At 35.8% G+C, this 26109-nt stretch overlaps 1 protein-coding gene across 6 annotated transcripts in view; it reads right to left on the reverse strand.

Moving 5' to 3' along the window:
- Window positions 1-26109, reverse strand: part of SNX7 (sorting nexin 7) — a 102952-nt gene that overhangs the window by 14117 nt on the left and 62726 nt on the right. For 4 of the 6 annotated variants that reach the window (XM_063799190.1, XM_001158484.6, XM_063799181.1 and 1 more), the window contains one exon: window positions 7947-8099. The exons of 1 other annotated variant lie outside the window; for it this stretch is intronic. In XM_063799190.1, coding sequence (XP_063655260.1) covers window positions 7947-8099 — 153 coding nt within the window. Of the gene's footprint in view, window positions 1-7946; window positions 8100-26109 lie in introns of those variants that run through there. One more of the 6 variants, XM_063799175.1, reaches the window with a different exon arrangement.

The raw sequence follows: 26109 nt of genomic DNA on the forward strand, positions 1-26109 counted from the left end.
TATCAGTGGAAGTAAAGGATTGTAGGATCATGTATACCACAAATATACAATAATTCGAGACCCAAAGAACTATGCCCAGGGACTTCCTCTGATATTTATAATAGTCAATTTTTAAAAAGTTATTTGTGAAATGTCTTAAATGTAGATTTCCCTGAGTTGAGCTTACAATTCTTGCTTCTTCACTTATCCAAATTTCCTGGTAATAATGTGTCAAACTGAGAAGGCAGTTTCACGGAGTCTATGGTGGCTTGCCTCCAAAGATGTTCTAGAATCACAGAAGGCTATTCCATTTCTGTATCTTTTGCTCTGATCATTTCTATGTGCCTTCAGATTCTATTTGAAAAAAGAACTGATTGCTCAACAAAAAAGTGATATATTTGGTTAAAAGGACAAGGTTAATCATTAAATAATCAATAACAATGCTGGGCTCTCGAAACACAAGGAGAAAACTCTATTAAATGTGTTGCCATTTAATGGCATTAAAAAGATGAAAAGTTGTTGTTTTCCTTTTGATGATCATCCCTAAATAAATTAGATGATCCACAGAAAAGTAGCAATGATGTAACCTGAATTTCTTAATGCATTCAGGCTTCCAGTGAGTACTTCCCAATGAATAAGACGGTAGAATAATGCAGGTACAAGGATGTAACGAATTGGAAAAGTTAACTGGTATAAAAATGGCTAGACTGAGTAAACTTCTAAGCTTCTTATCCTCTCAAGCTGGTGTGTTTGCTTTGCCAGAAATATAGCCTACATGTAAGTGGAATCTATTCAATTTTAGGGTGTATAATGTAGTTCTGAGATATTCTGCACATAGTTCCAAAGATATAGACTGCTCTTTTCTGAAGGCCTATTTTAGCACCATCAGGGCGTCTGTCTCCTGAGGTCTAGGGTTTAGGTCAGGCTTCAGTTACTACTAGGAGGCATGACTGTAAAAAGAAATGCACCTTGTTATGGATTCAAAATTCCCTGTCCTGGATAACTCTGGATTATTCCAGCTCTAGTCAACTTCTTTGTTTCATAATAAGGAAAGAGAATTTAACTTTAAAGAATGTGCCTCTTGACAGAGATTCAGCCTAGGAGCCTTTTTTATGGCCAACATAAAAAAAATGATTCAATACAGACCATCTATTACACCTCTGTTCCAACAATTTAAAAGAAAACTCAAACACTACCTGCCATTTCTTAGGCTCAAAACTATGCTGAACAACTCTATCTGGGTAACTCTCCTACCATATCCATCCTTCTCTCTCTAAGACAGGCTATTGACAAAGGGTTGAGCAAGTATTAGGTGACTGTGCATGGTGTGTATCAGAAATTACAGAGGAGGTTACTTTGGAAACATTGTTCCAGTATTGTTGAAAACCTTCTCTGGGGGTAATTTTAGGATTCACCTAGGAAAGTAACATGGCCTGCATTTCTTCTGGGTAAGTAAAGGTCTGTCAGTCTTCCTTCTATGAGTACATTTAGAATTAAGAGCTTCAACTGGGGCTTTGTAAGTACTGCTTTCAGGTTGGTAAAGGGTGGGCTTTTGCACCACTCACTGAAAAACAGAAGATACCCAGCCATCTCTTTTTTGCAGCAATGGATAGTTTTTGTTTTATTACCTCTTCAAATGTATTGGATTTTAGTTAACTTTTATTTGTATTTGCCTAATCCTTTCATCTTATACTTTCATTCTCCTTCATGGAGAAAACAGCAGTGAAATAGAAATGAGTTAGTTCTGTTTTCTTAGTTTCCATTACACAGTTTCCACTAGAAATTCATTTTTATTAATATTTTTGGTAACATATTAATTCCTAATTTTCTTGCTTCCAAAGATGCTCCTCATACCTACTCTCATTTGACTCTGGTGCTGTTTGGAAGCTCTTCACATTTTTTCCCCCAAAACCCTCTTCTTCCTGACATATGCTTTCACTGACATTGCCTGTTTTTTTCTGTATTCCTTCTTGACTGTATCCTCCTCTATCATCTTTGTTTCCATGATCCATGGTCCACAGGTATAATTGTGTCAGATTCTTCACCTGCTTCATTCTTTTCACTTTTTAGAATTGTCCACTCCTCTCAAGTCATATTCTCATTTAGAGTGTATGATTTTGAGAAAGTATAACTAACTTTTATCTAATTTTTTAAGCTACTTTACTAAATTCTAGGAAATATGACTGAGAATGGCCAAGTTTTCCTTCCTTTGCTTTCACCTCCCAGATTCTGGAAATAGTACTGTCTCCTGATGGAACTGTCATGTTAAGAAAACAGTTCTTTGTTAATCAGAATTAAGTCTAGGGAGACTATTCCCCTCATTGCTCCTTTCAACTCACAGATGAGCACATATCAATACTTTTTCTGATTTTCAGCTTTGAATAGAATGAAATTTCTGACAGGAATCTAAATGCCATCCATCCAAATCTTGCTTAGGTAGCAGTTTTATCATCATTATCAATATAGTTTAACCTCTTAAGGTCAGAATACTTGGAAATTGTCCTAATTTGGACCAGGATGTTTTCAAGTAAATATTTACAAAATCTACAAAATGTTCCGAAGTATGTAGTGTAGTATTAAGTTTAAAACAAACAACCATGTCACTAGAATTTATTTCACCATTTTCCCAACACAACAAGAAATAAATCCCTAAATAAGTAAAACTACACTTGAAGAACCTTCTGGACACTCAGTGCTTATTCATACTTAGTTTTTAGAGGACTGCTGTGAGATCTATTTTTACAAAATTTCTGTAATTTTTAAATGAGCCATAACTAACTAGACTTGGATTTTAAGAAAACATTAGTAGTACTGTTCATCTGGCTAGACAGATACCCTTGTAACGATTTTTTTCTTTTCCTCAAAATCTTTCAGAAATTTTCCTTTGCTAGAATTGTTTTTCTGCTTGCTAGATGTCCATATAAATATATTTGTGTTATCTGCTAAGAATAGAACCTTTTATTCAGTCTATCCATTACAATCAAGCAAAAAAACTAATTTAAATACTTCACCATTAGAAAAAAATAACTTTAGGGCTGTATTAATCAAATAAATGAATAAATATTTTTATATATTATTTTTCCCTAATCAACTTTAGCCTCCTAACAGCAAGACTTAAGTGTGAATTTGGATCACCTCTCCCCATGCCACGCCACCCCTGTGTTTAGCACAGGGCTTTGAGGATAACAGAATCTCACATAAATGAGTTTATATGAGGTAACTGACATTCCTAAATAAGACTGATAGAATAAGAAATGCAGTAATCATAGACCTGCTTATTTCTTGAAATTCTTACCAAGTAAGTTTTCAAAAAGCTAATATTTATAATTATTTTTAATAGTAATGATAGAAGAAAAGAAAAAAACAAATGTTTAACTATTATTATCTAAGCTAATAAATATACATCAGTATGATGTATCATAAGAAAATTATGACACTGTGGAAACATATGTAAAATAAATGAAAAATATGGAACTCAAAATACTATTCATTTTAATCATTGTGACACAAAATAAGTAAACATATGTGTTTTTATGCTGACACATTCCAAAGACCCATGCAGAAAATCTAACAATAATTTAATCTTAAAATAGCAAATTATTTTCTATAATTATATTTAAATGAACCACTCCCTAGGAGAAAGGATTATATGGGTATTCTTTATCCTCATCACACATTTTTGTACTGAGCTTTTGTTGTTGTAATTGTTTTCAGTGAGCCTGTATTAATTTTATAACCAGAAAAATAAGATAATAAAACAAGCATTTCCATATATTTACTAATAATTTTAAAATAAACTATTCAAAGGAATGAACTATATTATAAAATAAGCTATGCAAAGGAATAAACTATATTCCTTTATCATATTCACTTAACGACAAACTGCGTAATTTGGCAAAAATTAACATTAGTAGAAACTTGGGCCAGCAAGACTGCAGAGAGGAGAGCGCTATCTCCAGAGTTACAGAGACGGTCATGTGAGATGCCACATGTGAGATATAGAGCAGGGCCGGATCATAGCAGGTACTCAGAAATGGTAATTTAGCAGGCACACATTAAGAATCTGCTATGTGCCATAGACACCTTTGAACATAGTTCCCTTTACTAGCCCTACCCTCATCATTGGGAATATTTGTGAATTCCCTACCCTTTCTTACTATCCACCTTGTCCCTGATGTGTTAGAGACAAAGAAAGCAAAGACATTAAATGACCAAAAGGACATCAGAGCTGTCTGTCACCTCCTTAATAACAAAGGTGATTTCACTGGACTGGGTAAATGGTTCCCCATTTTTTGTGCTCATACTGACAAAAGGTAATTGTTCTATTTTATATTAATAGTTGTTGCCAAGTCCAGAGCTATTCTAAAGCAGTTCCTAAATAGCTGCACTTTCCTGCCAGAATTTCCAAATAAGCCCTCAAAGTCTAATTGTAAGAGGACATTGGATAGCCAAGTGAATTCAATGACATTAAAATAAAGCTTTGAGAAGAATGTGCTCTTCCAGTTCATAAGATCAGCCAGGAATCACTTGCTCTCAAGCCTTCATCATTAGCATCATCAGCATTGACAGCAACAAAGCAGATATTCTTTTGCACCTTCAAGAAAAAAGTTAGGAAATATCCATGCCCTGTATCCAGGGCATGGATGTTTTACTGTTTTAGAATCCCTTCACATTAGCAGGAAGTCATTTTCTTTCATTATTTGGGTATCAATATACTTTGAAATCATTCACCCTGCTCAAATGGATTTTTAATTTTATTGTTTTGTTATTCGTTTAAAAAGACTCAACACATTTATCCTTAATTATTGGTCATACAGAACAAAATGGGAACAACATCATTTTACCTAGTAAAAGTTTCGTTTGAGACACCTGTTCTGGATTTAGAATCAACTCTCTCCCAATAAATTCATACATCTAAGTACAACATGACATTGATTATTACATGTTCTTAGATGTAATAGATGCCTCTAAATATAACATGACACAATTATTGCACAATATGATAATAACTGGAGTTGGATACAGACCCATACCATGTATTTATAATATAATTTCCCTCTGCCATTTTGATATTTAACTTTTAATTTCTAAACAATCTGTGACCAGAACTTAATACAGGTAAATCCAAAGGCAAATGTATATATACCCTGTTTCATCCATCACACTAGGAACAGACCGTTTTGGGAATACTGATGAAAAAAGAAGTATTTCCATTAGAATGTGATGAAATTAAACAGGAAATGAATGACCTCTGGAACATTTCACTTCCCTGTATATCTGAGATTTTCTGATGTTAATAGTTAGTGACAGATTGTTGCTGTTTAGGCCTTAATCTTTCTGCTAAGAATCCCTGATCATTTAAGGGCTCCAACTTCTTGATTTTGTTTTACTGGACTGATGTGCCAAATCTGTTAAAAGTTTTCCATTCAGGAAAAAATTCAACAAACAATTGGAGCTATAAGGATCTCTGGAAGTTATACAAAAGAGAAACAATGATCCCTCCAAATTTATACATTTAAGATGGAGGACACGATATAATTTTGTAACATTTAGAAATGTAGTACACTTGGGGAAAGAGTTAAAAACATCACACACTGATAGAAACTGCTGTGAAAAACAAAATTTGCAATATGGCACAGCGATGCTCATTTAGCTGTTTCTAAGAAAGGAACATTTTGTATAAACTGAATTCAATCAATGAGACTGAAAAAAAAATACATTTTTATGTGAGAAGTACGGTCAAAACCCAAACATTTTAGTTGAAATTCTGTGGAATTGTTATGAACACTTTTAAAAAAATCCAAATTTAGAAAAATTGGCAGATCTTAACATTTAAAGGAAAATAATATTAAGTGCATTTGTCATGTGATTTTTATAACCTAATATACTTAGATTTTATAATCATTTATAGAAAACTGCATGTTTTAATTTAAGGCATTTTCTTATAAATTATCTCAATTAAAATTTTGGTTTTATTGTTTTGTTATTCATTACAAGTTGACTTTCTCAACAATTCTGTAATGTAAGCGTAGACAAGTTCTACTATAAAGGAGAGGTAAGGTTAGTTCTGTGGATTTAAACAGTTAAATGGTAATAAAGCCTTATGTTGATAAATGTGCTTTATTAAAAAGAAATACTTTATATCATTCAAAATCTGAGATTTATGGGAAATTCATTTTAGATACTTGAATTTACTTACGGTTGTTACCAGAATAAAAAATTATGGAGAGATAGAAAATGATCTTTCCAGTTCTACCTAGTTAAAAAACAAAACAAAACAAAACAAAACCATGGATCTGTTCCATAATCTCTAGCCCACTAACATGAAACTCCTAGGTCAGTTCACATCTCTGCCTTTCCTGCCTCCTAACTAGTCTCATCATGTCCAGTGTTGCCTAACTCTGACCCATGTACAGTCAGAGCAATCTTTCCAAAAGGCAAGTCTGATCCGGTCAGTTTCCTCCTGAAAACTACTCAATGGCTCCCATTTCCCTTAAAGGTAAAAGACTAAATTTATAATGCACTCTTCAGCCTAATCTTTCAATTCAACACTACCTTCACTCCTTCTTCCTCCAAAATAGAACCTCAGTTATCTGAACATGTTCTCTCTCCCTTCTACACTTTTGTGCATGTGTTTTCTCTGCTCCAACTCCATTTCTCACACTCTTATCTGGCAACTCCTTATTCATCATTCAGGTCTCTGCATAAACATATCCTTATTTTTTCTAGATTAGGTTATATGTCCCTGCAATGTCTTTCTATACCGAACCTTATACCATTTTATCATGCTCTCTTTGTGATTGTTTCCTTCATTGGCTGTAACTACATGAGAAACGGATTGTGTTTGTCTTGCATACTGTGGTCTCTCCAGGGCCAGGCACAATGTCTGGTGATAGAAGGGGCTTAATTAACTCTTGGTGAATAAAAACATCAATATCAGTTAATCTTTCAAGATATATAATATTTCAGTTTAAAGTTCTTTTAAACGGATAAGCACTATATACTATAAATTACAGGGGTCCTCAACCCCTGGGCCACGGACTGGTACTGGTCATTGGCCTGTTAGGAACCCAGCCGCACAGCAGGAGGTGAGCGGCGGGTGAGCATTACTGCCTGAGCTCTACTCCCTATCAGATCAGAGGCAGCATTAGATTCTCACAGGAGTGTGAACGCTATTGTGAACTGCGCATGTAAGGGATCTAAGTTGCGTGCTCCTTATGACAATTTAACTAATGGCTGATGATCTGAGGTAGAGCAGTTTCATCCTGAAACTAACCCCGCCCCCCACCTAGGAAAACTTGTCTTCCATGAAACCTGTCCCTGGTACGAAAACGGTTGGGGACCACTGCTGTAAGACATAATTTTGTTAATGTATAATTTCATATATTCATTAATTCAGCCAGAGATAAGGTTAAAGATGTTATTTTAAAATATACTTCCTAGAAAAAGTATGTTTACAATAAAAAAAAACTTCTCTGAGAAAAGTCCGTTGTAAAAAAATTGAAATACAATCATCTGAAAAACAAAATGAACTTAAAAAAAGATGTTGTTACTCTTTTGCTGATGGAATGGTGTGCTCCTTTGTTGATGGTTTCAGAATAGCTACAGAAGACAGGGATAGCAAGGACATAGAGAAGAGGCCCTGAAATGATTTTCTGCTCATTCAAGTCTCTGCTCCTTTCCTTCCTTTGCAAACTCTTCATAAACGGAGAAGGGAGAGGAAAGAGGAGTAGTTAGGACAATCATTAGAAAGCATTATCAAATGCTTTTGAAGAATCCAAATCCAAAACAACAAACTGAGGATAAACAAAACCAAATGGTAACTGACAACTTCATCGAAACCAAGCTACCAGAGAGGCATTAGAATGTGACACTTGTTCTTTAATACACTCTTTCAACATTGGACGGACCAAAAGTAAATGAGAATATAACTTTAAAATGAAGCAATATCAAATAACACTAATTACCTGTTCATAATAATGGATATTCTCCTCAGCCATATCTGTAAATGCTAACTTGATATCATTTTGCATATTTTGTTTCCATCTCTCCCAATCTGCTTTCAGGGCATTATTAGCGCATTCCACTTTATCTTCAAGTTTTCCAATCTCCTCTGGAAGCTGAATTAAGTCACAAAGAGAGATACATTGATCTATGAATTCTTTCCATCAGGTGAATTCATCAAATTTAAGTTGAACAAAATACCAAAACAGCCTAAATATAACTCTTTTTTGTTTTTAATCACCAGTATTTACTCTGTGTACTAATTAAAGTAAAAAGAACAGGGGTTCAGTCAGGTTGAGTCAGGGTTGTAGAGTACAGTTCTATGGTTGGCCACCAACTAGCACCTGGCCTTGGCTAAGTCTCTCAAATCCTGGGCTTCAGTTTCACTATTTATAAAACAAAGGCAACTGAACCAAAAATTAACTCCAAAGTCTTTTGTATTAAGACTCTCCTTACAACTACCATTTCTGGTGATAATATTTATATTAAAAGATATGGTGTCTTTCACTTCAGATTCCCCATTCTGGTCCTCATTTTTTAATGGTTTTTAGCTGAAGCCTCAACTGAGAGGTTATAACATCCATACTCTGTAGTCCCACCTGGAGGCCCAGGGGATTAACCTGCAAGCTCTACTCAGATAGCTAGTAACAGAGGCAAGTTTATAACTCAAGATGCCCAAATCCTAGACCATGAGCCACTGGACAGGCTTAGTGTAATATTTACCCTCTTCCCCCCCTTATCAACTTTTGAGCATGTAATCCATTGATTTATTCTTTTATATTTGGCATATTCATATATATGTATTTTTATATTTCTAGCTATTCATATATTCAGTATATATTTACTAAGTGTCTTGTCTGTAGCAGGCATTCATCTAAGACCTGGAGATTCAGTAGTGAAGAAAATACACAAAAATCCCTGTTTTTACCACAGCTTATACTGTACTGGGGAGAGACAAACTACAAGCAAGGTAAATAAAAAATGGGAAATGTCAGCTGGTAATAAATGCTAAAGAGAAAAATGAAGCAGAACGGTAGACAGGGAATGTTAGGATGCTGCAATTTTAGATAAGGTGGCCAGAGAAAGCCTAAATAAGTATGACTTGAATAAATATCTGAAGTAGATGTGAGAATGAACCATGGGACTCTCAGTGGAAACACATTCTCAGCAGAGGAAACACCAATGGCAATGACCTGGAGGTAGAAGCATGCCTAGGTGATTTAAGAACGGAAAGACCAGCATGGTTGCAACAAAAAGAGAAAAAAAAAAGAGGGGGGAAAAGTCCTGGGAGATGAGGTTAGAGAAGCAGTGAGTGGCCAGATCATACTGAGCCATGTAGTCTATGGTAAGGTTCTTGGATTTTATGGAGATTCAAAGCCAGGAAGATTTGAGCAAAAATAACATCATCTCTCTTATGTTTTAAAAGGGGCCTTATATGTTACTACCATTTCACGACAAAGTATTTGTAAGAGGCCATCTTTTAAAAAGAATTCCCATTTCAAGATGCTAAAATGTAAAAATGTCTTAGAACCAATAAAATGTATTACTTCTGATGCTTGAATTAGCTCCTTTTTAAATATGAAATTTCACTTCTGTTCTTATTTCACAGCAGCCATGTGTGCTTTCATTTCTGAAATAATAGATATTTGGTATTACATAAATCTCTCATGACCAATGTAAGATGTATTTCAGTAGAAAGGCTGACTTTCATGTTTGTGTCTGTGTTTTATTTTTTCACTCTCTTGTTTAGTTTGTAGGGTCAAACTATATCAGTGAGAATACTGTATGGGAATCTGTAGTCTTCTGGGTATTTTGCTGAATCTTAAAGAACATGTCTAATGGGAAGTTACTGAATAACTAATAATGATAGGCTGTGGGTGTTTGGAAATAGGCACCCACAGCCATAATAAAATTGTTGAAAGGCCAAACTCAAACAGGATCTGGGTCTGCTAGGAGACCTCAGGGACGTTAGAGAGCCTCCTCTGGATTGTTGGATGGAATCCTTTCATTTGCAGAGCCAGGTGGGGATTATTAACAGAATGCCTCCATCTAGGATCAAGGGGTATGTACATCAATTGTAACCACACTGTTAACTCTCCTCTGCTTAGGCTTTGCAGTTTAAATTGCCATGCAATGGCATGGAATGCCAACAGAGTGGTTCTACTGATATCGGCTTTCAGGAAACACAGTGTCTAAATCACATAGTCTATCTTCCTCTTCTGCCTGATGGAGCTTATAATGGTGTCACTGCCATAAAGGATTTACTGCAGAGAGTTTTTTCATGTCAATCTGTAAATCCCCCTCATTAAAGCCTTTGAAGTGGTGGTCTGGTTAGTTGGTGGCTCTGCTCTAACCAACAGGTACTGTGTTCCTAGAGAAGAACTTAAGAACTCACTCTCAGAACTTTGCCCTCACTGTCACCTGCAGAGAGAAGGACTGTAGCCTTATCAGTACAGCATTGGGATTAAGAGGACTGACAGTAGGTTAGCCTGGTCTCAGTTTAAGTCCCACTTCTGTCTTTTACAAGTTATGTGACATTGGGTAAGACTATCTGTTGAAGCTCTAGTATTTTTATCTGTAAAATAAAGGTAAAATAATAACATGCATTTCATAGGGATTCTTATAAAAACTGCAGCATGAAACAATGACCATTAATTGACTTACACAGGGCCTGAAAATTTGCCTACTAAATGTTCTCACCACCATCATCACCATCATCATCAGTTGGTGAAAATGACATTAACTTCACTGTCTTCTTCCAGTATTTTAGTCTCTGGTAATATGTCATTCTTCTACTAGTGTCTAGGTATTAAGTCAATTTCTAGTGCAATTTCCTCAATCTATTTTCACCAGTGCAGAAAATGACACATATGCCTTAAATATGTATGATCAATTCTTGTCATTTTTTGGTGACTATATCAGAGTTTTCTTCTTTCTTTGACGAGTTATTCATAAGTTTAGTTGGAAAAAAGGAAGGTAAAAAAATTAGGTATTTCCTCACAGTGAATCATCTTTCCATAATTTCAATTCTAAGAAACACTAACATAATAAGCACAAAACACCTAATTCAAATTAAGAATAATCTGCACTACATCTTTCCTAACAACTTACAAAAGCATAATATAATTAGATGTCCTTCCCCTTAGTTGACTTCAATTTTACTACGTTCTTTGGTACAAAGACTATGCATTCTGACTGTGCTGTCCATCCAAGTTCTAATAGAACAAATATACTCAAGAAAAGTTAATCTGAGGGGGAGAATAGCCCACTGGCAGGCTAAAGTCCTTCTGGTATTTTATTGTTCCCTCCAACACCATATGTCGGGTTTCAATAACTCTAACCATAGGAAATTCAATCCATATACTGCAAAACAGCATGGAAAAGACTGGGCTAGATAGGATTTAAGGCTTGGTATTATTCTTCTTTTCACAAGTACTGACAGCAGTTTAGCCCTCTGTTATTGGAAAAATTGAAGAAGCAAGCAACCCTTGTTGCCAGCAAAACGTTGTAATGCCAAAATAAGTAATAATAAAAGACTGTAAGATAGTGAAAAAATGCTTTATATTTAATCGTAAGACTAATGGGTAATTTCTAGCTTCAGTTATATTCAGCTAGAAATTAGCCACACAAAGTCATTAATTCTAAAAGCTCAAACAAAACAATATGTTTCTACGATGGTGACTACATATCTATAGTAACAGTAACAGCAGTAATCATGACTATTTTTTGCATTCTGCCATTGGCTATATGCTTTCCATACATTATTCCACTTAATCTGCATAAGCATGTTACAAATTTGGTATTATCATCTTCCTATTACAAGCTGGGAAACTAGAAGAAAGAAGAGGCAGAGATTATATAGCTATTTGTGGCATATTAGGGATTCAAACCGATGTCTGCCAGTCAAGACACATGCTCTATTCATACGGACTGAATAGCACCAGCCATTGATTGGACAAGCTTGTCTGTGGCTTTCAAGCTTAAACTGATATCGCTGTTATCTCAAGGATAATCAATTAGGTACAGATACACAAAAGTAAAGCAAAAAACCAAAGGCTATAATAAAAAGTAGAATGGGATACATACCATAATGGAAGGAAAAACGTAGAAGTGGTATTTACAGATACAGAACGGAAGATTGATTCTGATTGTGGGGTAGGGGACATTTTGACTTTTAATTCACTAGGCAGTGACTGGGACAATGAAACACCTATCTGAGGGTATGATATGAACACAACCACAGAAATAGTATGCTGCAGAGTGTGACAGAAGAATGGACAAGAGGCTGGTCTGGAGTTGGCAAGGAGAAGCATGGGAAATACAGCTGCAAATGCATATTAGAGACTGACCAGTAAAGGCTGGAAATGATATTGAGCATGAAAAGGATTTTGCAAGAGATGATAATCCACTGAAGGTTTTGATCAAGGCAGAGCTGTACTTCAGACAGACCGAGTCAGAGGTATGTGGAAATTGTTAAGAGAGAAACAAAGGAGGAGAAGAAAGGAAACCAGTTCATCTGAAATGGGACTAAGGAATCAACCATAAAAAGCAATAGGGAGGATCTGGTTGGTTCTCACTCATTCACCCAGCAGCTTCCACTCAGCATCCATCTAGTCTGCATTAGGAACGAAAATGGAGGGGGAAGAAATGGACCTTGCCCTCACAGACTCATGCTAATGGGGAGAAATAAATAAGTAATCAGGAAAAGGAAACTTGAAAGGCATTCATGCAAAGCAAACTGCAGACGTTAGTTCACAGAAGCATGTTTACCTTGGAGTTTCTGAAGAACTACAGATAGTTCTTTAAGGTTGATACCTAGAGTACGAGTAGGTGAAGAGCTAAGGAAAAGGAGAGAGAGGCAGGCAATGCCAGGTCCTAAAGGGATTTCTCCTGCAGGTTGTTCGTCTTTTCACAGAAGACAAGTGGAGGTGCTGAAGGAGTTTAAGAAAGAGGACTAGAGACCAGTGGTAAAGATCAGACTCCTGATGCCACAGAAACTGAAAAGCAGCAACTGAAATGCTAGGAGGCAGAGTCAGGAGGGTCTAGCCCTGATCTAGATGGTGGGCACTGAGAGAAAAGTCTGCATTGCTGATAAGGTTAACTGGAAGAACAAATACCGTAGGGTGTGATAGGAGATGATGGCCTCAAGGCTAACAGTGGTAATACATTCACTGTGCCAAATAGTATCGCAAAGTGAGGGACACTGTTATATAAACATTCAAAACCACTCAGTTGCATACAGAGCAAAGAATTTTTGGAGGCTAGCAGGAATCAAGATTAAAGTTAAGCTTTGAAGCTTCCAATAACACTTTGCTACACTAATTTGGGTGGTTTGGGCAGGCTGGGAGGTAATATGGATACACCGATTGACATACCAGTTGCACCGAAGCAGACCTGACATTTTAAATTAAAAGCTACAGGAATATGTCTAAGGAAATAAGTAAAACTGATGTGCAGCTCTGCTCTTTTGGGAGAGACCTCTCTCCATTATCAAGGTTTTTTATTTGATGTTTCAATGATGCTTAAACTGATTTGGAATCTGTTCATTTGGAAACTGTTAAAACATTTGGTCCTCTAAAATGATAATCCTCCTCAAACACATAAATATATAAATCTGTTTTTATTTATTGACCCTGACCTCTTTGATACCTCTTTGGATACAATCAATTATGGATGCTCTTGACTTACCGATGTGAAAGAAAACAAAAACTCCAATCTGAACCCCAATTCACTATGCTAAAGGAAAAAGATTAAGCTGAAAGCTGAGTCATGCAAGAAGCTGCCTTTCCTTTTGTTCCTAAGCAGATACCTATAGATAAAAAGATTAAATTATCTCCACAGGTCGCTACTCTATGTTCACCTTATCTTATGTAAAGTGCCCATCACTGAGACGGAGAGGAATACATAGTTGACTACTCCTCTACCTGCTCCTTTTCTCTTGCAACAAGTGGATAACAGTACCCTCCCTATTTCCCCTCCAGCCCACTTTTCCCCTATAAATACTGAAGCCTTCAAAATCATCTTTGGAGAAAGTTACAGGCCATAGACTGTTTCTGTGATTCCATGTTTATTTCCTCCACGCATGTCCCTAACCTTGGCAAAATAAACTAAATGGATTAAGACACGTCTCAGATACTTTTTGGGCTACACCTACCTCCCAATAAACCCACTGTTAGTTGAAAATATTGTAAGCCAAAAATGTATTTAATGCTGGCAACACAGCAGACGGTCTCCAAATTAAAATCATTCAACTTAGGATTTTTTGACTTTAGGATAGTGAGAAAGCCAACCACATTCAATAGAAACGGTAACCCCATCTTAAAGTTGAATAATCCTAAATGGAACCATCAGAATTCAGGGACCATCTGCATTTTGAAGTGCTAAGCTTTCAGGGCTATCTGAAAACTTATATTTAATTACATAAAAGCTTTAAGTTTGATGTACCCATAGCAGAATCAAGTTAATAAGAAATGCAAACAAATTCAGGAAACTTTGTAGAGTCATGTGCCACATAACAACATTTCAGTCAATGACAATCTGCATATATGACAGTGATTCCATAAGATAATCATATGCTATTTTTACTGTACTTTTTCTATGTCTAGATACACAAATATTTACCACTGTGTTTCAATGGACTAAAATAACATGCTATACAGGTTTTTAACTCAGGAACAACAGGCTACACCACAGAGCCTTGGTGTGCAGCAGAGTATGACATCTCAAGGCTGTGTAAGTATACTCTACAATAGTCACACAATGATGAGAAAGCCTAAAAACAAATTTTTTCAGAACATATCCCAATCATTTAATAACATATGACTGTATAGTAATTGAGTTATGGAAAGTTTGACATGAAAAATAGCTGAAAATTTTTCTACTGAAGTCCAAAGACAAAGAGGGCAACATGAGGGAATTCTGAAGCAGCTCATGCTCACCAAGAAAACTACTTTGTGAGAATTATGAACTAAAACTATGAAGTTCATTCACTTAGTTAATAAATATTCTTCCTGTCTACTATGGGCCAGTCACATGGTAGATGTTATGAGAGATACAATCCAATAAGCACATAGTTCCTTGAGGCACTTGAAGCTACATAAAACAGTATTCTTACACTTTTTAAAAATTTTTTATTCTTATAAAAAACAGTATTCCTATACTTCGGAGTTTTCTTTTGTTCATTCTAAAAAAAAAAAAAAAAGGCAGGAATACATTCTGAATTGTTTTTTAGTTAAAACTATTTTTCCTGAGAGGGGAATATGTTACACAGGTAAACATGTGCCATGGTGGTTTGCTGCACCTATCAACCCATCACCCAGGTATTAAGCCTAGTATGCATTAGCTAGTTTTCCTCATGTTCTCTTTCCCCACCTCCGCCACCCTGTGTCCACGTGTTCTCACTGTTCAGCTCCCATTTATAAGTGGGAATATGTGGTGTTTGGTTTTCTGTTCCTGTGTTAGTTTGCTGAGGATAATGGCTTCCAGCTCAATTTAACAGGAATAGCATTGAATCCATAAATTACTTTGGGTAGTACGGCCATTTTCACAATACTGATTCTTTCTACCTATGAGTATGGAATGTTTTTTGCATTTGTTTGTGTCCTCTGATTTCCTTGAGCAATGGTTTGTCATTCTCCTTAAAGAGGTCCTTCACTTCTTTTGTTAGCTGTATTCCTAGGTATTTTATTCTTTTTGTGAAATTGTGAACGGGAATTCATTCATGATTTGTCTCTCTGCTTGTCTACTGTCGGTGAATAGGAATGCCTGTGATTTCCGCACATTTATTTGTATCCTGAGACTTTGCTGAAGTTGTTTATCAGCTTAAGAAGCTTTTCAGCTGAGACAATGAGGTTTTCTAGATATAGGCTCGTATCATCTGGAAACAAGACAGTTTGATTTCCTTTCTTCCTATCTGAGTATTCTTTATTTCCTTCTCTTGCCTGACTGCCCCGGCCAGAACTTCCAATAGTAAGCTGAATAGGAGTGGTGACAGACAGCATCCTTGTCTTGTGCTGGTTTTCAAGGGGACTGTTTCCAGATTTTGCCCATTCAGTATGATATGGCTGTGGGTTTGTCATAAACGGCTCCTATTATTTTGAGTTATGTTCCATTCATATCTAGTTTATTGAGAGTTTTTAACATGAAGGAATGTTAAATTTAATTGAAGGCCTTTTCTGCATCTATTGAGATAATCATGTGGTTTTTGTCTTTGGTTCTGTTTACGTGATGGATTACATTTATTGATTTGCATATGTTGAACCAGCCTCGCATCCCAGGGATGAAGCCTACTTGATCATGCTGGATAAGCTTTTTGATGTGCTGCTGGATTTGGTTTGCCAGTATGTTACTGAGGATTTTCACACTGATGTTCATCAGGGATACTGGTCTGAAGTTTTCTTTTTTTATTGTATTTCTGCCAGGTTTTGGTATCAGGGTGATGTTGGCCTCATAAAATGAGTTAGGGAGGAATCCCTCCTTTCCAGTTGTTTAGAATAGTTTCAGTAAAAATGGTAACAGCCTCTCTTTGTTCCCCTTGTAGAATTCAGCTGTAAATCTGTCTGATCCTGGGCTTTTTGGTTGGTAGGCTATTTATTACTCCCTCAATTTCAGAACTTATTATTGGTCTATTCAAGGATTCAACTTCTTCCTGGTTCAGTCTTTAAAGTGTCTAGGTATCCAGGAATTTATCAGTTTCTTCTAGATTTCTTAGTTTATTTGCATAGAGGTGTTTATAGTATTCTCTGATGGTTGTTTATGTTTCTGTGGGGTCAGTGATGATATCCCCTTCATCATTTTTTATTGTGTCTATTTGATTCTTCTCTCTTTTCTTCATTACTAATATTAATTTTTCAAAAAAAAAAAAAAAAAAAAACCAGCTCCTGGATTTACTGATTTTTTGAAGGGTTTTCTGTGTCTCTGTCTCCTTTAGTTCCACTCTGATCTTGGCTATTTCTTGTTTTCTGCTACCTCTGGAGTTTGTTTGCTCTTTGTTCTCTGGTTCTTTTAGTTGAGATGTTAGGTTTTTGACTGGAGGTCTTTCTAGCTTTATGAAGTGGGCATTTAGTGCTATAAACTTCCCTCTTAACACTGCTTTAGCTATGTCCTAGAGATTCTGGTGCGTTGTTTCTTTGTTCAAAGAACTTCTTGATTTCTGACTTAATTTCATTATTTATCCAGGAGTCATTCAGAAGCAGGTTGTTCAGTTTCCATATAGTTGTGTGGTTTTGAGTGAGCTTCTTAGTCTTGAGTTCTAATTTGATTGTGCTGTGGTCTGAGAGACTGTTATGATTTCAGTTCTTTTGTATTTGTTGAGGAATGTTTTACTTCCAATTATGTGATCGATTTTAGAGTAAGTGCCATGTGGCACTGAGAAGAATGCATATTCTGTCGTTTTGGGGTGGGGGATTCTGCATACATCTATCAGGTCCACTTGATCCCTAGCTGAGTTTAAGTACTGAATATCTTTGTTAATTTTCAGTCTTGATGATCTGTGTAATACTGAAAGTGGTATGTTAAAGTACCCTACTATTATTATGTGGGAATCTAAGCCTTTTTGTAGGTCTCTAAGATCTTGTTTTATGAGTCTGGATGCTCCCGTATTGGGTGCATATGTATCTAGATTAGTTAGCTCTTCTTGCTGAAATGAACCCTTTACCATTATGTAATACCCTTCTTTGTCTTTTTTGATCTTTGTTGGTTTAAAGTCTGTTTGTCAGAAACTAGGATTGCAACCCCTGCTTGTTCCTGCTTTCCATTTGCTTGGCAGATTTTCCTCCATACCTTTATTTTAAGCCTATGTGTGTCTCTGCCTGTGAGATGGGTCTCTTGAATACAACACACTAATGGATCTTGACTCTTTGTCCAGCTTGACATTCCGTGTCTTTTAATTGGGGCATTTAGCCCATTTACATTTAAGGCCAATGTTGCTATGTTTGAATTTGATGCTGTAATCATGATGCTAGCTGGTTATTTTATAGACTTTAGTGCTTCCTTCAGTAGCTCTTGCAAGGCAGGCCTGGTGGTGATGAATTCCCTCAGCATTTGCTTGTCTGAAAAGGGTTTTATTTCTCCTTCACTTATGAAGCTTAGTTTGGCCAGATATGAGATTCTGGGTTGGAAATTATTTTCTTTAAGAATGTTGAATATTGGCCACCAAACACTTCTGGCTTGCAGGGTTTCTGCTAAGAGGTCCACTGTTATTCTGATGGGCTTCCTTTGTAGGTGACCTGGCCTTTCTCTCTGGCTGCTCTTAACATTTTTTCCTTCATTTTGACCTTGGAGAATCTGAAGATTATGTGTCTTGGGATTGATCTTCTCATGGAATATCTTACTGGGATTCTCTGGATTTCCTGAATTTGAATGTTGGCCAGTCCTGCTAGGTTAGAGAAGTTCTCCTGGATGATATTCTGAAGTTTCTTTTCCAACATGATTCCATTCTCCCCATCTTTTCCAGGTACCACAAACAGTCATAGGTTTAGTCTTTTTATATAATCTCATAGTTCTCGGAGGTTTTGTTCATTCTTTTTCATTCTTTTTGCTCTAATATTGTCTGCCTGTCTTATTTCAGCAAGATAGTCTTCAATCTCTGGAATTCTTTCCTCTGCTTGGTCTATTCGGTTATTGATACTATGGTTGCACTGTGAAATTCTCATGTGGCACTTTTCAGCTATATCAGGTCATTTATGTTCCTCTCTAAACTGGTTACTCTGTTTAACAGCTCCTGTAATGCCTGTAATGTTTCATCATGGTTCTTAGCTTCTTTGTAATGGGTTAGAACATGCTCCTTTAGCTCAGTTGAGTTCATTATTACCCACCTTCTGAAACTTCTACTTCTGTCAGTTCATCCGTCTCAGCCTCAGCCCAGTTCTGTGCCCTTGCTGGAGAGGTGCTGTGATCATTTGGAGGAGAAGAGGCACACTGGCTTTTTTAGTTTTCAGCGGGTTTTTTTTGGTTGATTCTTTCTCATCTTCCTGGGTTTATCTATCTTTAATCTTTGAGGTTGCTGAGCTTTGGAAGGGTTTTTGTGGGGACACTTTTATTGATGCTGTTGTTGCTGCTGTTTGTTTTTCTTTTAACAGTCAGGCCTCTCTTCTACAGGGCTGCTGTGGTTTGCAAAATAAATTTGGTAGAAAAGTAAACAATCATTTTTTAAAAACTTTATTTATTTGAGACAGAGTCTCGCTGTGTCACCTAGGCTGGAGTACAGTGGCGCAATCTCAGCTTGCTGCACGCTCCACCTCCCGGGTTCACGCCATTCTCCTGCCTTGGCTTGCCAAGTAGCTGGGACTACAGGTGCCCGCCACCATGCCCAGCTAATTTTTTGTATTTTTAGTAGAGACGGGGTTTCACCGTGTTAGCCAGGATGGTCTCGATCTTCTGACCTCATGATCCACCCTCCTCAGCCTCCCAAAGTGCTGGGATTACAGGCATGAGCCACTGCACCCGGCCAAAAAAACTTTATTTTTAAGTGCCTATTATGTGCCAGGCATTGGCCTAGACACAGGACCAAGGGTACAGGATGAATATGAGAGGGAAGGTCCTGCCTCTGGGAGCTTACAGTCTAGCAGGGACTTAAGATTCACATTGCACTGGGCATTCCCTGGCATTCTACCTTAACAGTTGCCTTAGAGTTTCTCAATGAGTTTTCTTTTTAAAATAAAATAAGTACCCTCCAAACTAAATCTTAAGAAATCCAGACAATCTAGATCCAAAAAAATCCCCTTAAAAAGGAAATATATCTCCATATTCAATGGATATTCCTTACTGGACTAAATATTCACTTGATGAAATTAAGGTACATACTAATATAGATAAGTAAACAATCAGACATAATCAAGCTCAGTTGAATGACATCTTTATTTCCAGGACATTTTTACATGTCCAGTGCTCTGCTACATGTGGGGAGAAAGACATGTACCTGTTACGAAGAGGATGCAACACCTGCCTCAACGATAAGTTTCCTGTCTCCTAATAACAAATGCTTCTGGCTTTATTTAGGTCAAGACTCAGATTATACTGGCCACTCAGGCAGCTCCACTTTGAAGAAATAACATTTCATCTTTCTCAGTTGCCTTAGGGTATTAACAATTTGGTGTTACCTGCTTCTCTTGCTCCTTTCTTACTGAACTTTAAAAATTTACAATCACACATATTTATCAGTCAGTGATCTAAAGTCTGGGCTCTGAAGTCCTGTGGGTTCGAGTCCTAACTGTGTGAATGCAGACAAGGTCATTTCCTTCAGAGGGTGCAGTTTCCCCCTCTGTAAAATGCGGCACCCTGGTGTGATTATGAGAAGATTTTTCTTAAGGTATCAGAATTGTCCTAAATGAATCTGCCCTCTCCCTTATCCTGTGTTAAGGAATTGAGGACCTGTAAGAAAAGAAAACCACAGGAGAAACAAAGAGCTATGTTATTAATAACTCAGTGAGCTCCTCAATAGCCCTGACAAAGCCTGAGAGTGTTGGTGGGTGAACTGAACAATGAAATGTTTCAGGCCAAAAAGTCTTCTCCAAATCAGATAGTTGAAGCCAAAAAGCCCAGAAATTACCTCTATTTTAGAAACTTAGGTTGCCACGCTACCTCAATAAATTATTCCTCTCAAATCCAAGAAATTTTAGTGTCTTGCAAATTATGGAATGTAAATACCCTAAGACAAAAATATGCAAATGGATGTTTTCCCCCTGAATCTGAAAGCACTTTAGAATATACTTCCTGGTAACTAAAAAAAAGCTGTCTAGCAATCTAAGAAGAATAAAAGCCAAGACCATCCCTTTCGACTTCCAAACATCTTTTTAGGCCTTTAGTTTTTTATTAGAGATCAGTTTTTTTAAAGTATATTAACTCAGCCAACAACTATTTCTTCAGCACTTACTTCATGCCAAGTACCATACCAGGCACAGTGCCCCCTTGTGAAATGTTTTTCTTCCTTTCTCATTCGTTTTTGGAACACTTCTTTCATAGAGGCAAATCTTTGCCTAATATCACAAAGTCCTTCCAATCCGGATATAGTCTCACGATGAGACCACTAAGGAATGCTTTAACATGTTTTTCTCAAATTGGGATTCCTATATCTACATCAACACTCAGCGATGGCCTAAGGATCGCCAAAGTCATGAATAAACATGGAATAATTTTCATAGATATTTTACAGAGATTAAACCATTTTTAAATTAACAAATATAAATATATCATGGAGTAGTGATATTCACACAAGATTTAAAACAGGAGAGCTTAAAGAAATTTTGAGTTTGCATTGCCCATGAGGGGGTACCTCTCAGACTTACTGGAGCATATATTCCAACTTTCCTATACCATAGAAAGTAAACTCTTTTGGTAAAAATGTTTGAACCATACACCATATTAAAATATGTGTTAAAAGAAACTCTGCTTGACTGCTAAACTATACATTTAATAAATAATTAATATACTTTAGCATGATGATTCTAGAGGAGTTAATTTTCATAATCACTAACAGTTTTATCAAAGTATCAATTATAAAAATTATGGATTGAGAAATCAGCTTCCCTACAGTCTGTTTCTCTAGGAATAGCTGCCAGAATGGCAGAAAATATCCAGTCAAAACCTTTTAAAATCACTGCAATTTATTATTGCTAAAAAGCAATCTAGGGAGAAATTTCAGTTCTCTAAGAAAGAGCCACCCATGTTGACTATTTAATTAATAATCTTCCATCACTTATCCCTGATTTTGTAATCTAGAACTAGAGCAAATAAGCATCCTTTATCCTTATCCCGTGATTGTCTCTATACATACAATAGTAAGGTCATATGTTAGCACAATTAAAATTTAGAGTCTTTCCAATATTATTACTAAGCCCCTAATGTCTAAACATCTTATGAGGTCTGCTCCTAATACATTATGAAAAGAGTTATTTCTTCATTAACAAATAATAGCATTCTCATACAAATTAATCTAGTATGTAAAAATTTATGAGGCTAGCATAACTTTGATACAAAAAGCGGCATTTCTGGCAGAAGCAACTGTAATTACAAATCATTCTTATTCAGAAATGTGGATACAAAAGTCCTAAAAAAGAAAGTGAGCAAGCCAAACCCAGCAATGGCCAGAGTGGGTTTACCCAGGGCCCCAAGAATGGTTAACATGAGAAAATCTCTAGTGTAAGTTGCCACAAGAAAATAATAAGAAATGTACAATTATCTGAGTAGACACAGAAAATCATTCTGAAAGTTCGATATTAACTTATGAATCAACTCTCATCAAATAGGAGTAAGAACTGCCCCAGCCTGATTAAAAATATATAGGATAAAAAACTATAGCAAACATTATTACTTATGACAAAAATCTTAGAAGCATTTACTTTACAATCAGGAAAAATACAAGAATGTTCTATCAGAACATTATAATTTTTTTGCCAGCTAACAATGAAAAAGGAAATATGAAGTCTAATTATTGAATAAATAAGACAAAACTGCCAATATTCACCCATAATAGAATTTTCTTTCTTTTTTTTTTTTGAGTCAAAGTCTTGCTCCATCGCCCAGGCTGGAGTGCAGTTGTGCGATCTCAGTTCAGCGCAACCTCTGCCTCCTGGGATCAATCAAGCAATTCTCCTGCCCCAGCCTCCCGAGCAGCTGGGACTACGGGCATGCACCACTGCACCCAGCTACTTTTTTTTTTGTATTTTTAGTAGGGATGGGGTTTTGCCATGTTGGCCAGGCTGCTATTGAACTCCTGACCTCAGGTGATCCGCCCACCTCGGCCTCCCAAAACGGGTGTGAGCCACTGTGCCCGACCTAGAATTTTCTATGTAGAAAACCCGTCTATAAATTATTAAAATTAAAAATAACTTAAATCATTAAATATAGAATAGGTATGCAAAAGTGAATTACTTTTCTCTAATTCTGGCCAAAAAAAGGCCATAAAATGTTTTAAAATAAAAAATTTATGATAAATATAAGCCAAAAAAATAAGGTACTTAGTAATAAATTTAACAAAAAGTATATACAGCCTTTTTGGGGGAAAAAAAAATTTAAAACTTTATTGAGAGATACCGAAGGAGTTTCAAAGAGTGAAGTATCTAAAAAAAATCACCTATTTTAAGTCTTTTGCTGGTTTTCTTTCATCTCAGCTTAAATAATAGTTCCCAGATAATGCTTCCCAAAACATTTATGTACAAAGCAGGGTTGTTGTTCTTTTTGTTTTTTGTCTTTGTTTTTTGCTATTTCCTATCTCAGTCCGTTCATTTCCTTAGCATTCATTAGATCTTGCAATTATTTTATTTATTTGTCTTGTACTTTTCTGTTGGGATGTAAGGTCTACCATGAGGGGCCTGGGGTCTATTCATCTTTTCATTGTTATCCCCAGTGTTTACACTAGGTGGGAATCTGGTAAATATGTGTAGATTGAATGGGTGATTTTAGGAAAGTGAAAGGTTAGTAATTAATCCAGGCTTATTTCTCCTACTGGCTTTATGAGTATTATTTCTTTACATAGATGTGTATCTACATAAAGATATATCACCAACATTTTTGAGCAAAATAATAAAATTTGAGGATGATAGTCATTCTTACTTAAAAATATCATCATTGTTTTCCTTTTTAAATGGCTTATCTGTTATTTCCTTTTATGGAAAAAAATCAACCATTCAATCTATTTATTCAAATGCTAAAAACTTCTCTTCATAATCAGAAAAGCTGGGAAATTATCATTTTGAAAAGTTCTTGAAAATAATATATCTAAATAAAAGGATTAAGATTGCCACTCCATCAGAAGACAATAGAAAATTCTGAAATTCATTTCTAATCTGACAGCTACCTCTTCTTAACAAGTATTAATTAAATTGCAGGGGAAAGATAAGAGGGCTCTTAACAATAAAACTGTATTATTTTCTGATTCGTGAGAGAGGTGAGATGTGTCTAAAGAAATTAGATGCTTGATTATACAATGCTGCTTAAGCATACATGTGATTACTAAGTAGTACCTTTTTTACATACTTTACAATACATACTTTTCTTAAAAAGTGGAAACCTCTCTCTCTGAAACCCACTGCAGATTTTGTTATCCAAACGTAACTTGTTCAGTAAAACACAATGCATTTTCTAAAAATGACAAATTGAGTCATAAAACACCCACAAATGTAGTTAACGCATCACGTTTCAAGCCAGCACCTTCAACACCATTAACATCCCTCAAATCATGATTATAATTTTTTGTGACATTGCAGGAAACAGAAAACCAATTATTTAAAGGGCCACATTTTAGAACAGGTAGAGATCTCCTCAGAATCTTCTATACAACAAAAGCCACTAAATATACATCAGAATATAAAGGATTCACTTCTTTCTAGGTGCTTCCATCAGTCATTAATATATTTCTATTAAAAAGAAATGATGTGGCTCCTTAAAAATAAAACAAAAAAATTCACAGTCCTTTACCTCTTTAGATGTAATTCCCTGTAGTTTTCTGCAAAATATAACCTAAGCCTAGAAAAGCAGTATGTTCAATTACCATTAGGCTTTCCAAAGTTAAAAATTATTTCAAAGCCAAAAATCAAAATTTATTTATTTCACAGAACTTCACAGGCCAATTTTCTGTTATTAAATATTTTTATTTTACTCACTACTTAACTAAACAATATCTCATATATTATCTCATTTAGTTCTCAATATACCCTGTAAGGTAAATATTATTTTTCCCAGTTTACTTACAAGAAAAAATAAGGCTTATTGAAATATAAAAGTGACTTATTTTGAAACTTTGATCTAGAACCTAGGTTCTCTATAGCTTGTGATGCAAACCTTAACATACTACAAAACTCCAAAATTGGGTAGATGAGGTTTAAGGCATATACAAGACAGCTCACAATACTACATAAAGGAACTTCCATTTATATTTAACTGCTGTGCATTGTCTTTAATGTCTACTTACATGCACAGTTTATAACACAAGTGAAACATGAGTACAGTACAGGTTAAGTATCCCTTATCCAAAATTCTTAGGATCAGAAGTGTTTCAGATTTTGGAATATCTGCACTACACCTACCGGTTCAGCATTCCTAATCTGAAAATCCAAAATCCAAAATGCTCCAAAGAGCATTCCTGTGAGCGTCATGTCAGTACTCAAAAAGTACCAGATTTTGGAGCATTTTGGGTTTTGGAGAAATGCGTTGGGAATACTCAACTTGAGGTGCAAGTAAATAATCTGTAAATTAAAAATGAACATCTATTGGGAGGTGTGCTTAAAAAATATTTATTTGATGGAGTATGGGATCAAAAGAGTCTGATGACTACCATATTATTTTTGCTCTAGTACTGTGTACACTGTAGTTTTAATCAGGTGAATTCCCCTGATGTTTCTTTCAGACATTCATCTCTTTTCTGTCTGAATCCCTACCAAAGCTAAAACTTCCATGAGAAATGATCTCCCTTCTTTGATTCGATCAACCAAACTACCATATATAAAAGACAGCACCTAAGGCTGCAACACACTGTAAAACAAATCCAGCCAAATAGAACATTCTGTGATGATAGAAATATTCCATTCTGGACTGTCCAAAATGGTACCAATAGCCACATGTGACTACTGAAATTCAGCTAGTGTGACTGAGAAACTGAATTTTTAGTTGTGTTTAATTTTAATTAATTCAAATGTAAGAGTAAATAGCACATGTGGCCAGTGGGTACCATAATGTATAGCATGGCTCTAGAAAGTTGTGATCATGTAACTGGAATAGTGTCATACGTATAGCTCAAGTATAAAAATTAGGGGTTCACTCAAAAAAGTATCCTTTAATAAGGATAAAATTGCTTTCATGTGTTTTCTTAGAAATACTCTAATATTACTGAATATTTTCTCAATCACTTCATTTTGAAAAATGAGGTAATATTTTATAAGAAATATTAGCCTGAGGCAAATTCAATTAATGGTAGTTTTAGATATACATAGTAGTCTACTAACGGAGTTATTTTTTAAAGAAAGGAGACAAAGATTAACAACAGTTATTTCTAGGAAATCTCTCATGATTCAGGTATTTGATTATTATTATAAATATTTTATAGTTTACTTTTAAAAGCTCTGTAAATAGACAAGCAAGAGGAACAAAGAGTGGGGGTAGACAAGTCCTGCCATTTATCAAACATATTACAAA

This window comes from Pan troglodytes, chromosome 1 (assembly GCF_028858775.2).
Source record: "Pan troglodytes isolate AG18354 chromosome 1, NHGRI_mPanTro3-v2.0_pri, whole genome shotgun sequence".
NCBI lineage: Eukaryota > Metazoa > Chordata > Mammalia > Primates > Hominidae > Pan > Pan troglodytes.